Raw genomic sequence first — 22231 nt, forward strand, 5'->3', positions numbered from 1 at the left:
GTGGTGCAAAAATTTTCTCCAGTGGTGGCTTTCGTGACAAATAGAACAATTCATCACCAAGCCTACCGAAGAGGGGGGGGCGGGCGGAATAAATCTTTCTGAAGCCCCAGAGAGGAGAGAATGGTAAATTTTAGGTCAAGTTAAATTACCAGTTCCAGTCCAGCGAGCACTTCAGTGAGTCCGGGCGGCTGGCCAATCCAGCGGATAACCCCGTAGAAGGGTGGGTTCTCTTTCACTTCGGCCAGGGAGCCCACCTCCAGCCCGTGCGAGTTGCCGGCCGAGAGGGCCAGGGGCGGGCTCTCCTGGACGGGGGCGTTGTTCAGCTCTCCCATCACCGACTGCACCGACAGCGAGAGCGGGCTGTGGCCAATACTCCCGTTGGCGTTGGGCATCTTGGTCAAGCTGAACGGCAAGGAGTGGAACCTGTTCTCACTGGATAACGAGTTCAAAGAGGGAGGCTGCGGAGGAGGCGAAGCATGTCCAAACTCGGGAGGCAACTCTGTAAGGGATTTTGCAGGATGTTCGGCAACTACGAAAAATGATTCTTCGTTAGAGGAACGTAGTCAAGGAGACTCAGGAGGCCTTCCATCTCTCCGCACCAACAAGCACTTCTAGCCCAGGGGCCCCCTTGACTGCTCCCGTGGGGGTCTTGCGAGCGTCACAAACTTGTTACCTCCAAAATAGAGGTTTTTTTTCACCTCCCTAGCCCCCAAATATTTTCTAGGTCACTAAATTGCTCAAACAAACAAAAAAAAATATGTGCCACTGATACTATTGTGTATTTTATATTCTTTGTCTAAAATAGAATTAAGTGAGAAAATGTTGCATAAAGATATCAAACACATTTAAGGAAGATGCTTTTGAATAATTCAAAAATCAAAGAAGAAATAATCATGTAAATTTTTAAATAACAAAAGAACAATTAAAGTATTATAATAATTTATAAATACTATAAAGTGTTATAAAGCAATACTTATAAAGGAAATATACATATGTATGCCTTATTTTAGAAAAAAAATTTACAAACTCAGCAAACAATTTGAGATGTCAGAACACAATAATCCCTGAAAAATGTAGAGCGAAAACAGTAAGAAATATGTATATATTAATTGAAGAGAAAACAACAAACAATAAAGACAAACAACGCTGAAATTATCCTTAAAAGCAACTAATGTTTTTGCAGATAGGCATTGCAAAGTGGGGAAAGAATGTCATTTGTTATAAACAGAGTTGAGGAATCGTTTATCTTTATTTTCTTCAAAAGTGAAAATGTACTTCTAAATATTTTCCTGGTGGCATAAAGATAGATGTAAATGGTAAAAGTATACATTTCTGTAAGTTTCATAACACTTAGAAATTGAGAAAGATTTAAGAATTAAAAAACTGTTTCTTAATATTTAGGGGGAAAGAAAAAACTTCTTACACATAAATATACAAACCATAGAGGAAAAGATTGACAAATATAACCAGATTAAAATTAAGGGCTACTTGGTCATTTGAGGCATCATCATCCAAATGAAAATGAATTACAAACAAAGAAAATATTTACAAAAACATACTGCTGGCAAAGGATTAGAATTTGTAAAGGGTCTATCAACTAATAAGAAAAATATCCTGACACCCCCCCCCCAAAAAAAAACCCTAGATAAACAATGGACTTGAAAATCTGACTCACACAATAAACTCAACTGACCAACAACTAATTAATTAAAGAAGATTCTTATTCTTGCTAGTAAAGAGTGTAAAAGAAAGGAATGGCAATCATAGCTAATATTTCAGAAGTTATATCTTTGACCATTATCTTAAGGATGAAAAACAAGTTATATGCTTAAAAACGCCAACCGCAGTATAAACTGGAATTATTACTTGGGGCAACAGTTTGGCATGACTTGGCAAAGAAAAGCAGTATATATTCTATGACCCCAACACTCCACTCTTGGTTATAGATCTCATACATGGGCAAGAATAATAAAAGCGGAGCTCAACAATAGTGGGAAAATAAAAAGGGTTCATTGATGGTTGAATGGATAAGCTCACGCTGGTATACTGATATATTTTACAACAAAAAAACAGAACGCTATATGGAGGTGGAACACATGTTTTGCATTCATGAGACCCCAAGTTTGATCCCTGGTACTTTATGGTCCTCTGAACACCGTGAGGAATGGCCCTGGTGCCCCTCCAAGCACCACCTGATGGCTCCACACGGCAGGGCCTAAGAAGCACTGGGCCAAATACCTCAAGAGTGGCCTCTGGGACTAGCGCACATCCAAAAGAACAAAAGCAACCGCTGTTGGAGAGGATGTGGTGAGAAAGGGACCCTTCTACACTGCTGGTGGGAATGCCGGCTAGTTCAGCCCTTCTGGAAAACAATATGGACGATTCTCAAAAAATTAGAAATTGAGCTCCCATTTGACCCAGCAATACCACTGCTGGGAATATACCCAAAGAGGCAAAAAAGTATAATCGAAATGGCATCTGCACATGTATGTTCATCGCAGCACTGTTTACAATAGCCAGAATCTGGAAAAAGCCCGAATGCCCTAGAACGGATGACTGGTTGAGGAAACTTTGGTACATCTATACAATGGAATACTATGCAGCTGTTAGAAAAAAGGAGGTCATAAATTTTTTATTTAAGTGGATCGGCATGAAAAGTGTCATGCTGAGTGAAATGAGTCAGAAAGAGAGAGACAGACATAGAAAGATTGCACTCATCTATGGTATATAGAATAACAGAGTGGGAGACTAACACCCAAGAATTGTAGAAACAAGTGCCAGGAGGTTGACTCCATGGCTTGGAGGCTGGCCTCACATTCTGGGGAAAGGGCAACTCAGAGAAGGGATCACCAACTATAATGTAGTCGAAGGCCATGCGGGGGAAGGGAGTTTCGGGCTGAATGAGGGCTAGAGACTGAGCACAGTGGCCACTCAACACCTTTATTGCAAACCACAACAGCTGATTGGAGGGAGAGAACAGAAGGGAGTGGCCTGCCACAGTGGCAGGGTGGGGTGGGGAGAGATGGGATTGGGGAGGATGGGAGGGATGCTGGGTTTACTGGTGGTGGAGTATGGGCACTGGTGAGGGGATGGGTTCCCGAACTTTGTATGAGGGAAACATAAGCACAAATGTGAATATCCGTAACTGTACCCTCATGGTGATTCATTAATTAAAAATAAATAAATTTATTATAAAAAAAAGAGTGGCCTCTGGGCTGCCAAGCACCGCCCACGACGCAACTGGTCTGACTCTCTGTATATACAACTCAAGAATATGCAGGATTGTGCGTTATTCAGATATAAAGCATAAGCAGATATAAGGAAACCAAGAGGATGACAAACACTGGAGGCAACGATAGCTCCGAGGAGAGAGCAAAGGGGGCCACACTAGGAAAAGGCTTTGAGGGGAATTCAAAGGTAACTGGCAGTATTCTTTTCCTTAAAGTAAATGGGACTACGTGGGTATTCACTGTGCTTTATATCTGGGGTTTTAAACATTATTTATCCATTTGGGATCTTTGGTAAGAGACTCAAGCTATGATTTGTTAAGTCATTCTTTTCTTTTCCAAACCCACAATTTTTAGTCAAATGGATAAAGCAAGTTCTGGTTTTTTTCCTCTCCAATATGTGTATGTTAAACATATCCATTTCTCTTAACCTCTACCATAATCCCCATCATTCAAGCATCTATCAGCTTTTACTCTGCAACCAGGCTCAGACCTGCTCTGTTATATCTCTCCAGTTTATACAACTTCTAGTGAGAGCCAGTTAAATAACCTCACATAGCCTTTTCTCATTCCCCTGTTTAAAACTGTTGACTGGGGAGTAGGGGGCAGGGGATGGGGGATAGAGAGGTTTCTCAATGAGCTGAGCACAACCCTTGTGTGTGGGAGGCCCAGGTCAATCCCCAGCATCTCATGGTTTCCCCACCATGGTCAGAAGTAACCCCTGAGCAGAGCCAGGAGCAGTCCCTGAACTTTACCAGGGGGAGGGGGACGGGGGGATGGGGGGAGGTGGGAGAAGGATGGGAGCAGGGAAAATAAACAAAACTGACAAAACTGTTCATTGACTCTCTGGAATTCTAAGCATAAATGCTAAATTTCTTATCAAGACCTCAAGGTAGGTCCTGGATAACCTACCTTCTATTTACCTAACCAAACTCATTTCATAGACTGTGCTCCCTTGGAGCTAATGTTACAACCATTCTCGCCAACTTCCTGTTCTTCAAACGCACTTTCCCAGCTCAGAGCACTCGTCCTTACTCCTTCTGCCTGGAATGCCCCACTGGAAAGATCCTGCTAAGGTCGGTTTCTTGTTTTTTGTTTTTTTTTTTTGGCAGATCCACTCAGATCAACCAGATCTTAATACACATGCCCTTTCTTCAAAGAACCTTTTCTAAACCACTCAATGGTGGCTGCCTAGCAGGCGTTGTCACTTTGTCTATTTCCTTCACTGTACCTGTCACACCTTGTCTGCCTAAACATTTCCTGTCTAGCAGAGCATCTACAATATAAGCCCACTGAGGACAGGAAATGTATTAATCTTTGTAAGGACTGAGCCCATGGCCCTTGGTATAGTTACTGACATAAGAAAATGTTCAACATTGGGGTTTAAGTGAATAAATGAATTAAATGTAGGCAAGTGCTTAAATGAAGTAGCATTAACTTCAGAAACAATTACACTTATTCTATTCACTAATTTTTTTTTCCTAATTTAAGAATGAAGGCCGACTCCACATAAATTTTACTTAAAATGTTCTGAAATTTAAGATCAAATTTCTTTCAGGAAATATTGATACAGCATTAGACCAAACTGAAACAGAATTCAGAAGCCTGCATTATTCTACAATATGCAACATAGAAAGTGCATTAGAGAATGATGCCTAGATTATGAAAAAGCGAGGATTGCACTAGCTTATTTTCCTTAGAAAGCACTCAGCACCCAGGAAAAGGACACGCAAAACCTGCCAATGAGAACAGAAGCACAATCCCCCCCCACCACCACCACCACCACACACGGTACCATCTGGAGGCCTGCTGTGGGGGGGACTCCTCCAAGGACTGATAAGCTATGCCAGACCCTTGGTGTTTCATCTCCACCCCCATCCCACACCCCCACCCAGAAAAAAAAAAAAAGCAGCCGGCATCTGCTACCACACGAGCCAAATCTTTTTTGACTTTTGTTTCGCTTGGGGGGGGCCACACCCCACAGTGCTCAGAGCTGATTCCTGGCTCTGCACTCCTGGCAGGGCTCGGGGGACCGTAGGGGGTGCCAGGGACTGAACCTGACCTGGCTTTGCCACGGGCAAGGTGTACTACCTCTCCGACCCGCCATGAGCCAAATCTTAAGGACAGCAGTGCGTAAGGAGACAGGCCTCCTGGAGAAGCTTCCTTTAGACACGCATCCAGCACTTTGGGGCCAGAGCCCTGACTGCCTCATCTCACAGGTCTCCTCCCCCCAGCCCCCACCACACTCCAGAACTGAGAGCACGAAGAAGACAAAGAGCTCACACAAGCCATTCACAAGTATTTATTCCCACTGTACCCAACAGTAGACTTTCACTGGGACAACTGTGGCTCTCTAACACACCTGAATCTATCTGAAAATTTAGTCATCAGGGAGTTCTACGGTACTCTTGAGCAATTTTTTTTCCCCACATAGGGGACACTCCCAGCAGTGCCAGGAATGCTTCTGACTGTTTTCAGTGATGTCTGGCCTAGAGTTTCAGGTCTGGACTGACACCTGGTCATGCCCAGTGGTACTTGGGAGGTCCTATGTGCCAGGGGATCCAACTGGGGGCCTCGCACATGCTCCCACTGTGCTATCTTCCCAGTCCCTGGAATTCTTTTCATTTATCTTATACACAATTAATAAATCTGCCATATACAAAGTCCGATGTTGGCACCAGAACTCACAGTGCTCCAAGCAAGAAAGCAATACCATGATGGTGTCACTCCACCTAAACTAGGAGAGAAGAGGAGAAGCTTCAAAGAAACTAAGGGCCAGGCTGAGACCGAACTCAGGGAGGAGCAATGAAAGAAGGATTTCCAGGCAGGTAAGAACATGTGCCAGTGACATGCTGGGTCAGTCCGGCAGGAGCAGGATTTGAAGGAAATGACAAGACAACGAAGAGGTGACATGATCACGTGTCCAATAAAAGTAAGGAGTCAGGATTTTTATCAACAAGGGCTAATAAGCATTACTAGATAGTAAGGAAAGGAGAGACTCACAGAAAAGTCACCCCAAGAGGGGCTGGAGAGACAGGACAGCAGGGAGGGTGCTTGTCTTACACGTGGTTGACCCAGGCTCAATCCCCAGCATCCCATATGGTCCCCCAAGCACGTCCAGCAGTGATTTCTGAGCACAGAACCAGTAGTAACCCCTGAGTAGTGCCAGGTATGGCCAAAACCAACCAAACAAACAAACAAACAAAGAAACAAGAACTTTCATTAAAAAAACCTTGTACTGGTCTAGAGCAATAGTACAGCGGGGAGGGCATTTGCCTTGCACATGCCCCACCCAGGATCCCCAGCATCCCATATGGTCCCCAAGCACCACCAGGAGTAATTCCTGGATGCAGAGCCAGGAGTAACCCTTGAGAATCACTGGGTGTAATCCCAAACACTAAAAAAAATTTTTTTAAATAAAAGTATTATTATAAAAATTTTTTTTAAATACCTTGCACCACGATAAGAAAGAGAGAAAGAAAAAGGAAGAGGGGCTGGAGCGAGAGCACAGTGGGTTGGGTGTTGGCCTTGCACGTGGTCGACATGGGTTCGATTCCCAGCATCCCATATGGTCCCCTGAGCACCTCCAGGGGTAATTCCTGAGTGCAGAGCCAGGAGTAACCCCTGTGTATCGCCAGGTGTGACCCAAAAAGCAAAAAAAAAAAGAGAGAGAGAGGAGAGAGAGAGAGAGAGAGAGAGAGAGAGAGAGAGAGAGAGAAAGGAAGAAAGAAAGGAAGAAAGAAAGAAAGAAAGAAAGAAAGAAAGAAAGAAAGAAAGAAAGAAAGAAAGAGAGAGGGAGGGAGGGAGGGAGGGAGAGAGGGAGGGAGAGAGAGAGAGAGAGAAAGAAAGAAAGAAAGAAAGAAAGAAAGAAAGAAAGAAAGAAAGAAAGAAAGAAAGAAAGAAAGAAAGAAAGAAAGATCATCCCAAGCATAATATGAAGAGGATAAATGTGAAGAGAGAGACATACAGGTCTTTTCAGAAAAGTCACCCCAAGAATACTGTGAGGGCAACTCATGGTGGACAAGAGCTTGTTCTCTGGTGTCAAACAGATCCAAGCTGGCAGAATGGCCCCACCATGACCAACTGTGTGGCCCAGGTGCTTTAGCACTGGAACAGAAGAAATATCGACCTTTCAAAGCTATATGAGGACCAAGTAAAATAACACATAGAAAATACATGTCAAGACCTAGTAACAAACAGTCAACAAATGTCAACTGCAGAGATGGTGGTGATAATGAAGAAGATGATTAGTCATTATTGTTCAAAACAAATGTAAGAGGAGCTAGACTAAGGCAGAAAAACCAGTTAGGGGGCCATCCATCCACCCAGGAGCAACCAAAGGGGCTGAACTATGGCAGCAACTGTAAGAGGGAAAAAGAGGAGCAAGAGTTGAATGAGAATGAGGAGGCAGAAATCAAGAGGTCTCAAATGGGGAGTGAGAAGAAATCCAGGATGAAGCCCACTCTTATGACTTATAGACAGGTGGACTCCATCTCCTTGCTCCACAAAAACAACAACAAACCCCCAAACTCACCTACTGGCAACTCCCCAGCTAAACCAATGGGTGTATGTGTGTGATCTCTATCTCCTCTGCCCTCTCAGCACTGTCAGCACTGCCGCTCTCCTCACCCCTCCTTCCCCGTCCTCCTACATCTCCCCCCCCCAGCCCTTCTTTGCCATATATCGTGTAGACGAGCCTATGAAACCCTGTGCTATCTCTCTGATCCCTCGGTTTCTTTTGAAACCTCATTCTCTTCTACCCCAGCCTTATTTTTTTCCACTCAGTTCCTGAAGGTTTAGTCTTAACCCACCTCTGTATCCCCACTCTCCCCCTAAACATTATTCTTCGCGGTATTTCGATCATCGCAGATAACCTACAAGTGTGTTTCCAGAGATCATACCTCTCTTCTAAGCTCCACACCTACCCCTCAGAAAGTTTCTAAGGCTTCACAAACACAGCATATTCAAAATTCAACCCTGCACCTCCCTCCGCAATTACTGCATCTGCTTCCCAGAGAGTCCAGAGCCCTCGGGCACAATCTTCCCCCTCAGCTCTCACTTCCCCTCCTCCTCTCTCCTTCTCTTTCCCTGTAAACCTAGTCCTCGTCATAATCAATGACTGAGTTCAATGGCACCCTTGCCTAGACACAGTCCCTACCTCAATCCATTGTCCTCTGTGTAGCCAGAATGATCTTTTCAAAAGAAATTTGGTCATGTCACCCTTGGCTGAAAACCCGTCAAGATGCTTCCAACTTCTTTGAGATAGGAGTGTGACGCTCATTAGAGAGGGACTTAAAGAAGGAAGGGGAGGCCAGATAATCAGCTCTATTCCGAGGGACAGAATGTGATTTGATTGGTCCTTGCCAACAAACCCTATTAACATAGGCAATCCAATTCGTCCTTTGCAACATATTCTATTAACATGGCAGGAAACCAACCTAGCAACAACATTAGTCCATCTCAACATACTTCATAGACGTAGGATACAACCAATGAGATAAGACTCGTCATCCTTTATTTACTAAGACTAAGCCAAGCAGATAGAAAAAATGCTAAAAGGTAGAGAAAAAAGAACCACATTTAAGCTAAGGTGACTGTGTATGGGTTTGCCAAGTTCACTAGCGAGCCTGCCCAAGTGAGATGCTTTGCTTCTGCCTGGATTATGAGTTCGAGAAGAAATAAAGAGCTATTACACTGAAGACAGTTGGTGATCTACGTGCCATTTTCATTCTCTGCAAGGACCTGAAGTTAGATCTGTTGTAACAGCGGCTCCATCCCGGCCCTGGTCACATTTCCATTCACATTGACAAAACTGTCATGCTTTTCCCTCTCAGTTCCATTATTCTGGGCTACTCTTTTCAGTCCTTGCTAAACAACCACAAGGCTCTACTTTTCCACGAGACTTGTACAGAACAATTCCTTCTGCCCAAGTGGTTCTTCTGCACCTTTCACTTTGGAAAAGAGCCTCTGGTTGTTCCAAGTTCACACATATCACTCATCCAGAAGGAACACTGCTGAGCTCCCTAAGAAAAATTATCCTTAATAATGTCTTATAGAACGGCACTCATCACGACTGCAATTCTACATCCGTGTTGGGACTATTTATAATTTCTACCTAAACAGAGTATCTAAACTTGATCATAAATTGAGAAAAGTCAGGAACCATGTGCATTGTTTTTCTCACCACTGTCTTCCCAGTGACTGGGAGGGTACCTGATTTCTATTAGACACCTAATCAATATGAAGTAAAAACTAAAAAAAAGAAAAGAGAAACCAGGAGAAAATGATGTCTCAGAAGCAAGGGAAGAGTTTTAAAGATGGAGTACTGTAGAGATCGAGAATGACCTGGACAGATTGAACTGATTCCATCCTAAGCAGATCAGCTATAGAAAGAAAACAAGCTGCTAATACATTTTCTAACTGTTTCATCTTTAGAACAGTGCAGTTCAAATTGTGTCTAAAAGTTTAGATTGATGATGACAACTATTTCCAAAAGCCATTTAAAAAGTTTCTTCCTTTTTTTTTATTTCAAAGGCACGTCTGCTAAGAGGATTGTTAGAAATAACATTAAAATTGCAGATTACCTTCATCAGTGTACCATGTATTTTTTGATTTGGGTTGTGGTTGTGAGTCAACAGAAGACCCATTTAAGGTATAAAATAATTCAGATCTGTTTCTATTTCCAGGGTCTGAGGTAGATCCTATGGAAAAAGAAAACTTCCTTTAAAAAAAAAGTATGATATGAAAGCTTTTAATAAGAGAAATTAATATGCATGCAGTGTTAACCACTAGTTATATAATGAACAGATGTATATAATAAAATCTATTACTGTCTTCAGTTTTTAAAAATTTGATGACCATTTGGTAGTGTCAAAAGTCAATATGACAAGAGTAATCTGAAAGAAAAAGCTGCTTTTAATAATAATAAACTTTTTAAAAATAATTCCACATTCTATAGCTTATAACTTTCATATGTCAAATTTTCCATTCTCCAGTATTATTTGACGAACCTGTCATTTCACAAATTTAATCTATTTAAATACGACTCCTTTCGGGAACCCTCATCCACTGCTGGTGGGAATGCCAACTGGTCCAGCCTTTTTGGAACAATATGGACATTTCTCAGAAGACTAGGAATTGATCTCCATTATGACCCAGCAATTCTGCTTCTTGGCATTTACCCCAGAGAATCAAAAACTATTCACAAAAGATACAAGCGTGTTATTGCAGCACTATTCACAATAGCCAAAATCTGGAAGTAACCCAAGTGTCCAAAACCAGATGCCTGGATAAAGAAACTGTGATTCATATACACAATGGAATACTACAGAGCTATAAGAAAAGATGAAATCATGCAATTTGCTCCTTTGTGGGTGGATCTGGAGAATATTACGCTAAGTCAGTAGGTGAGAGACACACATAAAATGATCTTCCTCATATGTGGTATATAAAGAAACATAGTAAGGGAACAATAAATTCCCTGCACAGCAAAAACTGAGAAGTCTTCAGTAGGAAGAATGTCACGGGAAGGGGGCTGAGGGGAACTGGCAGGGCAGGGGTGGGGGGGGTGGCTGGAGGGTGGTGTGGTGACACTCTGGAGGGTGCGATGATAGAATGTTTTACACATGAAACCCTACCATTATCAACATTTTTAAAGTGCCTAAAATACAATTTAAAAAAAAATAATAAAACAGTTCCTTTCAAAAGATGATAATATAAAAATGCTGAATTTAAGAAATATAAAAATCAAGTTTAAAAGATTTAAGGTTTAGGGGTCAGAGTGTTAGTACAGCCAGTAGGGTACTTGCTCTACACATGGCCAACCCGGGTTCAATCCCCAGCACCCCACAGGGTCCCCTGAGCCTGACCAAGAGTGATCCCTGAGCACCACAGGTGCAGCCCAAATAACCCTACAGCAACAACAAAAGATGTACAGTTTACACAGTATGAAATGATTAGTCAGCAAACGCCTTGCCTGATTCCTTCCTATTTTTGAAAGATGAAGGGGTTGGAGCGTTGTTTCTTTCCTTCTTTCTTTTTTGTTTTTGGGCCACATCCAGCTGTGTTCAGGGATTACTCCAAGCTCTGTGCTCACAGACCACTCCTGGTGGTGCCTGGGGAACCATATGCAGTGCCCGGACGGAACCCGGGTCAGCTGTATGCGAAGCAAGTATTTTACTCACAGTATATCTCTCTGGCCCTAGGAGTATAATTTTTTTTAATATATCAACTAAAGATGAGGGAGTTATCCTACTTATATCAGACACTCCGAAACATGATCTCTCCTCGGTACAAGAGGACATGCCATCGTGAAGGGAAACAGAGTCTCCAGAACTCACCAAAATATTTCTTTTCCATTTAAAACAGTTCAATATTTTATCCATATAAATAAAATCTGCCACAGCACAAGTAACATGTCTTCACACAGCCTTTAGATATTTACTGAACATAGCAAGTTCCATCCTATCTAGATCAGGAGGCTAATATTAAAAAAAAAAATACTATTACCTGTATATGTCCTATTGAGTTATCAGCCTTCCAAGATCAAATATCATATTCAATGGGCTGAGCCACACTCACCCCTGCTTGCAGGCTACTCCTGGCTCTGTGCTCAGGGACCATTCCTAGCGGTCCTTGGGGATTTACCGTACTAGGAATTGAACCAAGGTTGGGTTGTGGAAGGCAATAACCTTACCCTTTGCACTATCTCTCTGGCCCCACATATAAAATATAGGTTTGTTTTTTTTTTTTCATTTTGAATTTGGGGGCCATACCCAGCAGTGCTCAGGTCTTACACTCCTGGCAGTATGTTCAGGGATCACTCCTGGGCAGGGCGCATGGAGCCACAGACAGCTGCTGGGGCTTGAACCAGAACTGGCCACATACGAGGCAACCTGCTGTACCAACTCTCTTAGAGAACAATCTCCTTTTATATGAGCTGATGTTAGTTTTGTCCACTAGATTATGAAAAAGATACTCTTCTAGCCCATAAATATATTAACAAAAAATTCTTGGCTGTTTTATGAGCTGTTTAACTTTTATGACTTTTATAACTTCCATCCTATAAATCTATGAAATATGTTGACACTAAATGAAAAAACTAAAAGAAAAATAAATAACTACTACATACACAGGGAGCTTTTGGAGAGAGAAAAAACTTATAGAAAGAATAAAATGTTTTCTTGGGGGGGCTGGAATGACAGTACAGCAGGATATGGCACTTGCCTTGCACACAGCTGACCCAGTTTCGATCCTCAGCATCTTATCATATGCCTCTCATCCCTTAAGCCTCACCAGAAGTGATCCCTGAGCACAGAGCCAGGAGTAATCCCTGAGCACTGTTTGGTGTGGCCCCAAAACTAAAAAAAAAAGGTTTTTTTGGAAGTTTAGATCTTACTTCCAAAGTCGTGCTATACCTAATTAGCAAAATCTACCTAACCGGTCTCTCACATACTTCAATAATTTTATCATACAGAATATTAACTTCAGATAATTATTCTGCACAGTTGCAATTTTCTAAAATGTTAAGGAACTGGTTCCAAAAACAAGCTGATACGAAGCAGCAGGAGACCCAGCACTCCGGGAAAACTTTCATTAATCAGAAAAATAAAATTGGTGGGGGGGGGGGGTGAGAGGGAAAGAGTATGAAATGATTAGTCAGCAAACTGTGGCTGGAGAAATAGTACAGGGGCAAAGACACTTGCCTCCCATAGGGCTGACTCTGGATCAATCTTCAATACAGGGTATGGTCCCCTGAGCACAGAGTGAGGAGTAAACCCTGACCACTTCTGTGTGTCCCAAACTCCACCAACCAAGAAAAAAAAAAAAAAAAAGCTGGGCAGGGCAGGAAGCTCACTCAAGGACTAAGGTGCAGGACTCGCATGCAGTTCAATCCCTGGTACTATACATACACGTGCCCTGCATACCCAGGCCCTAGAACTGAACTGGGGCCTGGTTGACGAAGAATCACGGGGAGGGGCCACCTGGCTGCCTGAGCTCTGCTTCGGAGGCCCCCACCAAAAACAATGTCAGGAACTCATGGTTTCAACAACAGCACTTATAGAGCTTTTTTTTTTCTTTTTTCTTTTAAACTACTAAGAACCTATGCAAGGACGTCTACATGTGCACTGAAACATAACACCACCAAACTCTCAAATATTGTGGCAAAGCAGATGTCTCGACAATAACTACCGCAGCAGGGGTGGTGCGTGGGGGGGGGGGGCAGGGCTGGGAGAGTTGTAAAGGGGGGTGGGCATGTTGGTGGAGTGTGGTGCTGGGATCTTGTACACATGAAACCCTATCATGAACTGTGTCGTAACTCACAATGGCTAAGATACAAATGATTTTTACAAAAGAACTGCATGCCACTAATCCTTACCTGTAACCTTTGGTTTGCTATGGCTGGAAGAACCTTTGTCCCCAACACCTCTTGACATAAAGGCAAGCTTGGGAGGCCTCCTTTCCTGTGTCACATTATCTGAAACAGTAGACACAGTTTTTAAGTATAAAGACAAACTCTTATAGAGAAGGAACAATCACGCAAACAACGAGAACACCAACAAAACCCTCTAACAACAACAAATAAGTATTTCCATTGTAGTTCTACAAATTTGTAAAGGCCATCAAAGGAACTGAAAGGGATAATACCAAAAAGGAAGAAAAATCAATGCAGTACTTCAAAACATAATTTCTACAAGAAAATACACCCCAAATACAATTCAGCTAAATGCTTTAACTTCTTGAAAACATAATCCCTTTCAGTCAATTATATTTGATGTGTTAAAACAGTACAAAGACGACCGTACATAGTTTTTTGTAGGATTTCCTAAATCAATATTCCCAGGACAGCCCTTTGTATTATGAAATGTTCTACACTCAAAAACTTCTAGAAGATAGTGAGATAAACAAAGATAAATGGGATTTTTTAATGGCACAGCTCCAAAACTTTTAATATGCTAATGTGAACTGTGAAATTCTCAAGGAGGGACAGAGTAAACTCATCTGATAATTCTTGTGCCATTCAGCATTTCAGATAAAGTATCTTACAAAACAATGGTTTGGAAAAAGTCTGGCTAGAAATATGCATTAGATCTTAAAATCACACATGTTAAGAAAAACAACAACATGGATACAAACACATATTCACACAAATAGGTAAAAGAGAACTATATATAGGTTAATAATGCCAAAAGTCAGAGACAAATTTTAATAATTCTTAAAAAGAAAATATTCAGAAAAAACTTTACATAAGTATAACAAGTTTAGCAGGATTATTTTTCACACAAAGACCACTCTATACCTTAAAGACCTCCTGATTTTTGTAAGAGATTTACAAATACTGAGCAAGCAAATATAAATACTTAAGTTTTGAAAGCTTTTCCCCTTAAAGTTCAACACACATCCAGTCATTGACGTGACACTTAGGAGTCATACCTGATAAAGCTGTGATCAGCAAAAACGAATCACCCACATTGGATTTTTGAGAACAAAAAGAAAAAGATAGGAAAAGTTTTACATTTCAAACACAAGGGAAAGATTGCTTATTTAAAAAATAAAAGGAAATAATAGTGAATCAGTTATATACAAATGCTTCATAACTCTTACCATAACTAGAGAGGAAGGGAATTATATTAAATTCTACCTTAATTTTTCGATGATGGATGATACAGAATTTCAGTTCAAAAGTTACCATCTATCACTGCATACCTGCCACAGATTGTATGTCAGTTTCTAACCTTTTTTTTTGGGGGGGGGTTAAAAAGCAAAAAAAAATTACAAAGTGAGGTGTGACCATTTTGAGGGTCTTTTGGAAAAAAATAGTGTGAGTCTTACTTAACAAACAGGATGTAACGGTGATAATTTCCCAGTGAAATACAGTATACTTAATCTCCATGATTGTAATATGAAAGAATAGCTATTGTAAAAGAAGATGGTAAAAGAAGAACCACTTGCTTGATGTTACCATTCTGACATTTCCGAACAATACACTGAGAGCTACAGTGAGTATAAAACTTGTAGCCACTGGCAAAAGTTCCCAAATTATAGTACATAATAAATTGGTTAAAGCAACATAATTTCCATCGTTAGCTGCAATTAAGTACATGTAAATCCATTTTTAAAAGGTATTATAATGGATGTCGTGCTCTGTGCTTTGCATTCAGTTGCATTTCCAACAGAGGCTGTGTGTGGGGGGGCAGGGGGAAGGTGAAATGGACTGAGAGTGAGGCGTCCACTGGAGACCTCCAGAGCTCAGGGATACGGAGGCCCCTGGACTCAGAAGTATGCTCAGCTTCTGCAAAAGCCTTAGCCAGAGAAGGATCAACTACAATTTTTGGAGGAATAAATATGTCGATGGAACTCAACCTGCCGCATCTAATTTACCCTCCAACACAATTGCATACCACGCATTTCCTGCCTCTTTCTCAGACCTATGTTCATAATCCAAAATCAAAGTCTTTTACTTTAAGTGAAATTTTAAGATGTTACCATCTCAGGAAAGGCATGGGAAAGTAAACAGGGGAAAGAAATTCAGCAGTCAATTTTGTGAGATTAAAATAATCCTTAAGAGGATTAGTTTAAGGATAAAAGAGATACGAGATATTTTAAGGGATATCAGGGAATGTACACCAAATAACATGCATAAAAATGTACACATCAGCCTTATTCATGGAAAACTAAAAACTTGAAGCAGTTTATTCTGTAGAAAAAGGTATAAACAAATTGTAGACTTTTCATATATTAGACTATGACAAAGCAATAAGAAGAAAGAGGCTACTAACATACACAATTCAGATGTTATAGTGAGTAAAAGGTAACAGACCAAAAGTATCTATTTTTTTATATATATATATAATTGCATTCAAAGTCCTAAAACCAACATCTCATCCATTACTCACTAACTTCAACGGAAAAAGAAATATATCCTGGAGAATCTTGGGTAAGAAATGATAAAAATAAAATGAGCTGGAGCAATAGTGCAGCAGGTAAGGTGCTTGCCTTGCACGCAGCCAACCCAGGTTTGATCTCTGGCATCCAAATGGTACTGTTATTATTATTATATAAGTATTATAGATCACATATAATATATGTGTATATGTTGTATATTATTATATAAGTACTGTTATCATACAGTATTTATTATCCAAACACTGCCAGGAGTGAGTGATCCCTGACTTAGAACCAAGAGTAACCCCTGAGCACAGGTGGGTGTGGCCCCAAAACAAAAAAGAAATCATAATAATCACCATCACTGTTGTCCCGTTGTTCATCGATTTGCACCAGGAATGTCTTCATTGTGAGACTTGTTGTTACTATTTTTGGCATACTGAATACACCACGGGGAGCTTGCCAGGCTCTGCCGTGGGGGTGGGATACTCTCAGTAGCTTGCCAGGCTCTCCGAGAGGGGCGGAGGAATCGAACCCGGGTCGGCCGCGTGCAAGGCAAATGATCTACCTGCTGTGCTAGAGCTCCAGCCATAATAAATCATAACAATAAATGTTATAAAATGTTTATGAATATGAATGACAATTTAAATTGGGAAAAACTGCTTAACTGATGCAATGCATTCTCATGAAATCATGAGAACAAGAGAACATCATTCAGAAACAAATGAGAATTTATTATCCACAGTGAAATTTACTGAAAAAAAATACAATGACATTAAGGAGAATGAGGTATTAGAAAAGTCAATAACAGATATAATATACTTGGCAACTAACCAAAACCAGGGAAGACTGCTGATTTAGAAACAAACAAAACCCCTTTCCTTATGTCTTACACAATCTTCTTTGCAGATCACATCAGACTTGCACACTGAGATCTAGCACTTTAAAATAACCTGCTGGGCTCCCGGTGTCCCTGTCAGCAGGCCACATCAGGGATTCCAGACTGACAATCTCTATGGAACGTCATTTAGCATTTTCCATCGACAGTCAAATATGCCTTTGACCCACCGACTATATTTTAGCTTGCCAGGATAGCACAGCGGTGGGGCATTTGCTTTGCATGCAGCCGACCCGGGTTTGATTCCTCCGCCCCTCTCGGAGAGCCCGGCAAGCTACTGAGAGTATCTCGCCCCGCACAGCAGAGCCTGGCAAGCTACCCGAGGCATATTCAATATGCCAAAAACAGTAACAACAAGTCTCACAATAGAGACGTTACTGGTGCCCGCTCGAGCAAATCGATGAGCAACAGGATGAGAGTGACAGTGATGCAGGGATGGTATTGGATCTTGGGGTTGATTACATTTGCTTAATAAGTCATTTATTGATTCTGCAAGCCCATGTTCTCCTGTGAACACATATCTTGGTTGCTTTTCTCTATTTCTCTTTGCTTGCTTTTTCCACTCTGGAAAAGTCCAGGTTGTCTCTTAAACATTTACTTTCTCTACACTCATACCCTCACATCTTTCTAAGTTAGTTTCAATAAAAAACTACCATGCTTCACACACACACACACACTCACCACACACACACACACAAATTACATGATTCAGTCAAGAAATTGGACCTACTCCATGCAAGAAGGCCCTCTGGGAATATAATTTAGACTGTGACAGGCCTGTCCCCAAATCTTTCCTGCCCCAATACTAGAGGACATCAGCTCAGACTGTCCCATTCTAGAGGACAGCAGCGTCCATCTGGAGTGCGACACTGAGATGCCCAACAGACGCCCAGCAGGAAGGTTCCTCAGCCACGCAGGCCTCATTCAGAATGTCTGGAGACTGTACCATAGGAGACATGGCTGAAATGACTCAAACTGCTCGGACTCAGGAACAGAAGTTAGAGATGTCAAAGACATTCAACTAGGAATATCTGAGGATTGCTGTAAGGAGGAAGGGCTGGATTTGTCTTTCTTCATTCCCAGTTCAGAGCTAGAATTAATTTAAAAAGTTAAAAGACGGGGCTGGAGCAATACTGCAGCGGGTAGGGTGTTTGCCTTGCACGTGGCCGACCCAGGTTCGATTCCCAGCATCCCATATGGTCCCCTGAACACTGCCAGGGGTAATTCCTGAGTGCAGAGCCAGGAGTAACCCCTGTGCATCACTGGGTGTGACCCAAAAAGCAAAAAAAAAAAAAAAAAAAAAAAAAAAAAGTTAAAAGAAACGTTCAAGTGATTTTCATTGTTGTTATTATTTTGGTTTGGGAGCCATACCCAGTGATGATTGGGATAACCCCTGGCTGCACTCAGAAATTATTCCTGGCAACCATTCCTGGGAACCATATGGGGTACCAGGGATTGAACTCAGGTTGCCCACTTGCAAGGCAAGCTCCTTACCCACTGGAGGGTACATATTAAAGCCACAATAAAATACCTATGCTTAAACAAAGAGGATACATATTAAAGCCATAATAAAATAGCCCTACATACATCTCAGAGTGGCTGAAACAGTGACAACATCAAATCTGGGGAAAGAGACAGAAAAACTGTACCACTCACATATTGCTAGTGGTAATAGAGTATGGTGTGGCCATCCTCATGGTCTGGGTGCTGTTAAAACAAAAAAACTAAACAAATACCAGCAACTACAATCTTTGATGCTAAAGAAGACTAATGTATATGTGTGTGTATGTATACATATATATAGAAATATATCACTGTATCACTGTATCACTGTCATCCCATTGCTCATCAATTTGCTCGAGCAGGCACCAGTAACATCTCCATGTGAGACTTGTTGTTACTGTTTTTGGCATATCGAATATGCTATGGGTAGCTTGCCAGGCTCTGCCATGTGGGGGAGATACTCTTGGTAGCTGGGCTCTCCAAGAGGGACGGAGGAATTGAACCTGAATCGGCAGTGTGCAAGGCAAATGCCCTACCCACTGTGCTGTGCTATGACTTCATCCCATACACACACACACACACACACACACACACACACACACATCTATATATATTCCTGACTTCATGACACACAAATATTAATGAAGGCATTATTTTAGTAGCCCCGAACTGGAAACAAATCAGATGAATAAAGAGGTGGACATCTGTTTCTGGTACAGTCACAACACGGGGGAGCTACTTGGCAGTACAAAGCAAACCTACCATTGACGCACGACAGGAATGAACCTCCAGGAAATTACAAACAGAGGAGGGAAAAAAAGAGAGAAAAGCTAGGCCCAGAAAGGTAAATGGAAAGAGACTATTCCATTTACATAATATCTTGAAGTGGAAATACATCAGTGGTTCCCCAAGGTTGGGAGGGAGGGCAGGAGGGAAGGAATGTGGTGACAGAAGAGCAGCAAGAAGAATCCACATGGGATTGGGAATGTACTGGACCCTAACTGTCAATGCCAACAGACCGGCTGCCATGCTGAACTCTAGCTCTCTGAGAGGTAACTCCGGGGGGCATCTGCACAGGATCTCTCCGCAATGTTCTCCAGAGTTGCGTGCAAATCTATAATCATGATCACGATCACGATCACGAAATCCCGTGAATCGTCGATTTCTCGAGCGGGCTCAGTAACCTCTCCATTTGTCCTTTCCCTCGACTCGGCCTTTCCAACGATGTCGCACTGGAGGCTCTTTCAGGGTCAGGGGAATGAGATTCAGCTTGTTATTGGCTTTGGCATATGAATACACCACGGGAAGCTTGCAAGTCTGTCCCCTGTGGGCAGGAAACTCTCAGAAGCTTGCCAGTTTCTCCCAGAGGGAGAAGTAAGCTACAGGATATCGTGCGGCCGACATTATTATATTACTAATATAATAATCTCATATTTTCATATATATCTGCTAAAGATATGCATACTGATATATACACGTGTGTATATATATACATTATGTGTATATACATATATATATAAACACACACACACACATTCAGGGACTGAGGATACAGAACAAGGATTAGGGTGCATGTCTATTTGATCACCAGTATCACCTGCCCCGCACCCAGCACCTCCCAGAGATGGCGCCAGAGGCCCCTGAGCAATGCAAGAATGCTCTGGTGGTCCCTGAGCACTGTCGGGATGACACTGGTGGTCCCCTGGGCCCGAGGAGCACCACATCCCCCAGTCTGAGCCTTCAACCACTGGATGTGTTGGTCAAGAAATGCTGAAAATATCCTCAGACACCCGAAGCAGTGTTTGGAAGATTACTCTCAAACAAAACATTTAAACACATGCATAAGTCAAAAAATAATTACGTTTGGTGAAGTAAATCAGACATGAAAAAGTACATGCTGGGTAACTCCATCTGTGTAAAGATCAAGGAAAGTGAACACATGTACACCGACACGAAGCTGATGGTGGGGCTGCCCGGGAGGAGCGGGCAGGCAGTGGGAGGGGGTAAACAGCAGGCATTCCTGGGCTAAAGCCCACTCTCCGGGCTGTGGGGGTGGTTTCACGCATGCAGTGAGTGCCAGAATATAATAAACTAGGAGCCAAAGAGAGGCAAAGCGGGTCAGGCCTTGCACACAGCTGACTCAGTTTAACCATCAGTACCCCCCATATAGTCCCTGGACCCTCTCCACAAGGGACCCCTGAGTGCAGAGCCAGGAGTAAGCCCTGCGCACCACTAGGTGCAGACCAAAAACAAAAGAAAATAAGACAAAGAAAATTTCAACATAACAACGCACAGACTAGCTATAGTTCACTGCCTGTCCATTTCAGCTCATTTAAAACTTGTGCCGAGAAGTTTAAGTCGCAAAACTATGCAAACTGCAAAGCATAAACTTAAAAAAAAAAATCCAAGACACAAAAGGAAATTAGGCAGTCTGGAGGGCCAACCTAGGGAGAGAAAGCTCTCATTGTCTTAAAACTCTTTACAAATGTGCATGCCCTGGCTAGCTAAAAATAAAGAAATAAAATTAGCATTTTATGCCCAACCCCCATGACAGAATGGACGAGACACAGTAGAAATGTCTCGTGTAGGAGAGCCACCAAAGGTCAGATTTCCTCACATGGCCTGAAGAATCCGAATCCAGGAACTCGGTGAGGGCACCTCCGGGCAGACCAGAGGCCAGGAGTCTGATCCCCAGGACTGCCCCCAGGAGCATGTGGTCTGGTGTGCTTGGATGATACCTGACACCCCCACAATGAGAGTACGTGGTGTGCAGGGCACTGCAACCCAGAGTGTGACCCGGTTCAGGCCACAACCACAAAGAGAAGACGACAAAAAAGAAAACTGAACATAGTGTCAAAGTCAGTATGTCACAGTTTTCAAAAACTTGAAATGCGCTGGGGTAGGGAGGGGGTGGATTTTTTGTTTTGTTTTGTTTTGGGGGCCAACTTGGCAATGCTCAGGGCTCACTCCTGGCTCTGTGCTCAGGAATCACTCCTGGCAGTGCTCAGGGACCATCTGGACGCTGGGGATCAAACCTGGGCCAGTCGTTTGCCAGGCAAGCGCCCCCACCTGCTGTACTACTTAATCTCTGGCCCCTACATGGGGAGAATTTCAGATTGAAGACATGTACATCTTTGAGTCCAAGGCATTTTTCAGAAGCCCACTGTGGCAAGTTAAACAAATGACTGGGATCAATTCTCTCCCAATCTCACCAGCTCAGCAACTGCTTCGCAATTATTTCTGAAATGACAAAAATAATAACTTTGAACAAGTAAAGTCAAATGGGATTGGGGGAGGTGGCACAAAACCGAAGGATACAAGGAGAAAAAAATAAAATCTCATTATCTCTCTTTTTCTCTTAAGAGAAGGGTGTTAATGAGTAAATAATACATGCTGAAGAGCAACTCGAATATTCTAAATTAATTTTCACTTAGGCAACTTTACTTTTTAAAGTCTATTTGCAAGCTTAATTCTGTTGGCAAAGAAGTGTAATTTGATGTTATGTTATAAAACTGGTATCCTTAATTATCTTCTGTTCAGCACATACAGAAATCAAGCTTTAAAAGAAAAAAAGAAAAAAGGAAAATCAGCATTACTTTCCTCTCCCTCCTGCTCTGAGACCTGGTAATCAAGACAATGGCAGCCCCTGGTTCTAAGGTCCGAGGGAGCCTAACACGGGAGTCACAGAGCGCCTGGTAACTAACCTTAATACTTTAAT

General features: G+C 42.2%; 1 protein-coding gene across 3 annotated transcripts in view; it reads right to left on the minus strand.

Annotated features, from left to right (window-relative positions):
- CYLD (CYLD lysine 63 deubiquitinase) overlaps window positions 1–22231 on the minus strand; it is a 70420-nt gene that overhangs the window by 21355 nt on the left and 26834 nt on the right. For 2 of the 3 annotated variants that reach the window (XM_055145232.1, XM_004600671.2), the window contains exons 5-7: window positions 13606–13704; window positions 9812–9928; window positions 150–529 (exon numbers count right to left, since the gene is read on the minus strand). In XM_055145232.1, coding sequence (XP_055001207.1) covers window positions 150–529; window positions 9812–9928; window positions 13606–13704 — 596 coding nt within the window. The remainder of the gene's footprint in view (window positions 1–149; window positions 530–9811; window positions 9929–13605; window positions 13705–22231) is intronic. The other variant, XM_055145233.1, reaches the window with a different exon arrangement.

This window comes from Sorex araneus, chromosome 8 (genome assembly GCF_027595985.1).
Source record: "Sorex araneus isolate mSorAra2 chromosome 8, mSorAra2.pri, whole genome shotgun sequence".
NCBI classification, from domain to species: domain Eukaryota; kingdom Metazoa; phylum Chordata; class Mammalia; order Eulipotyphla; family Soricidae; genus Sorex; species Sorex araneus.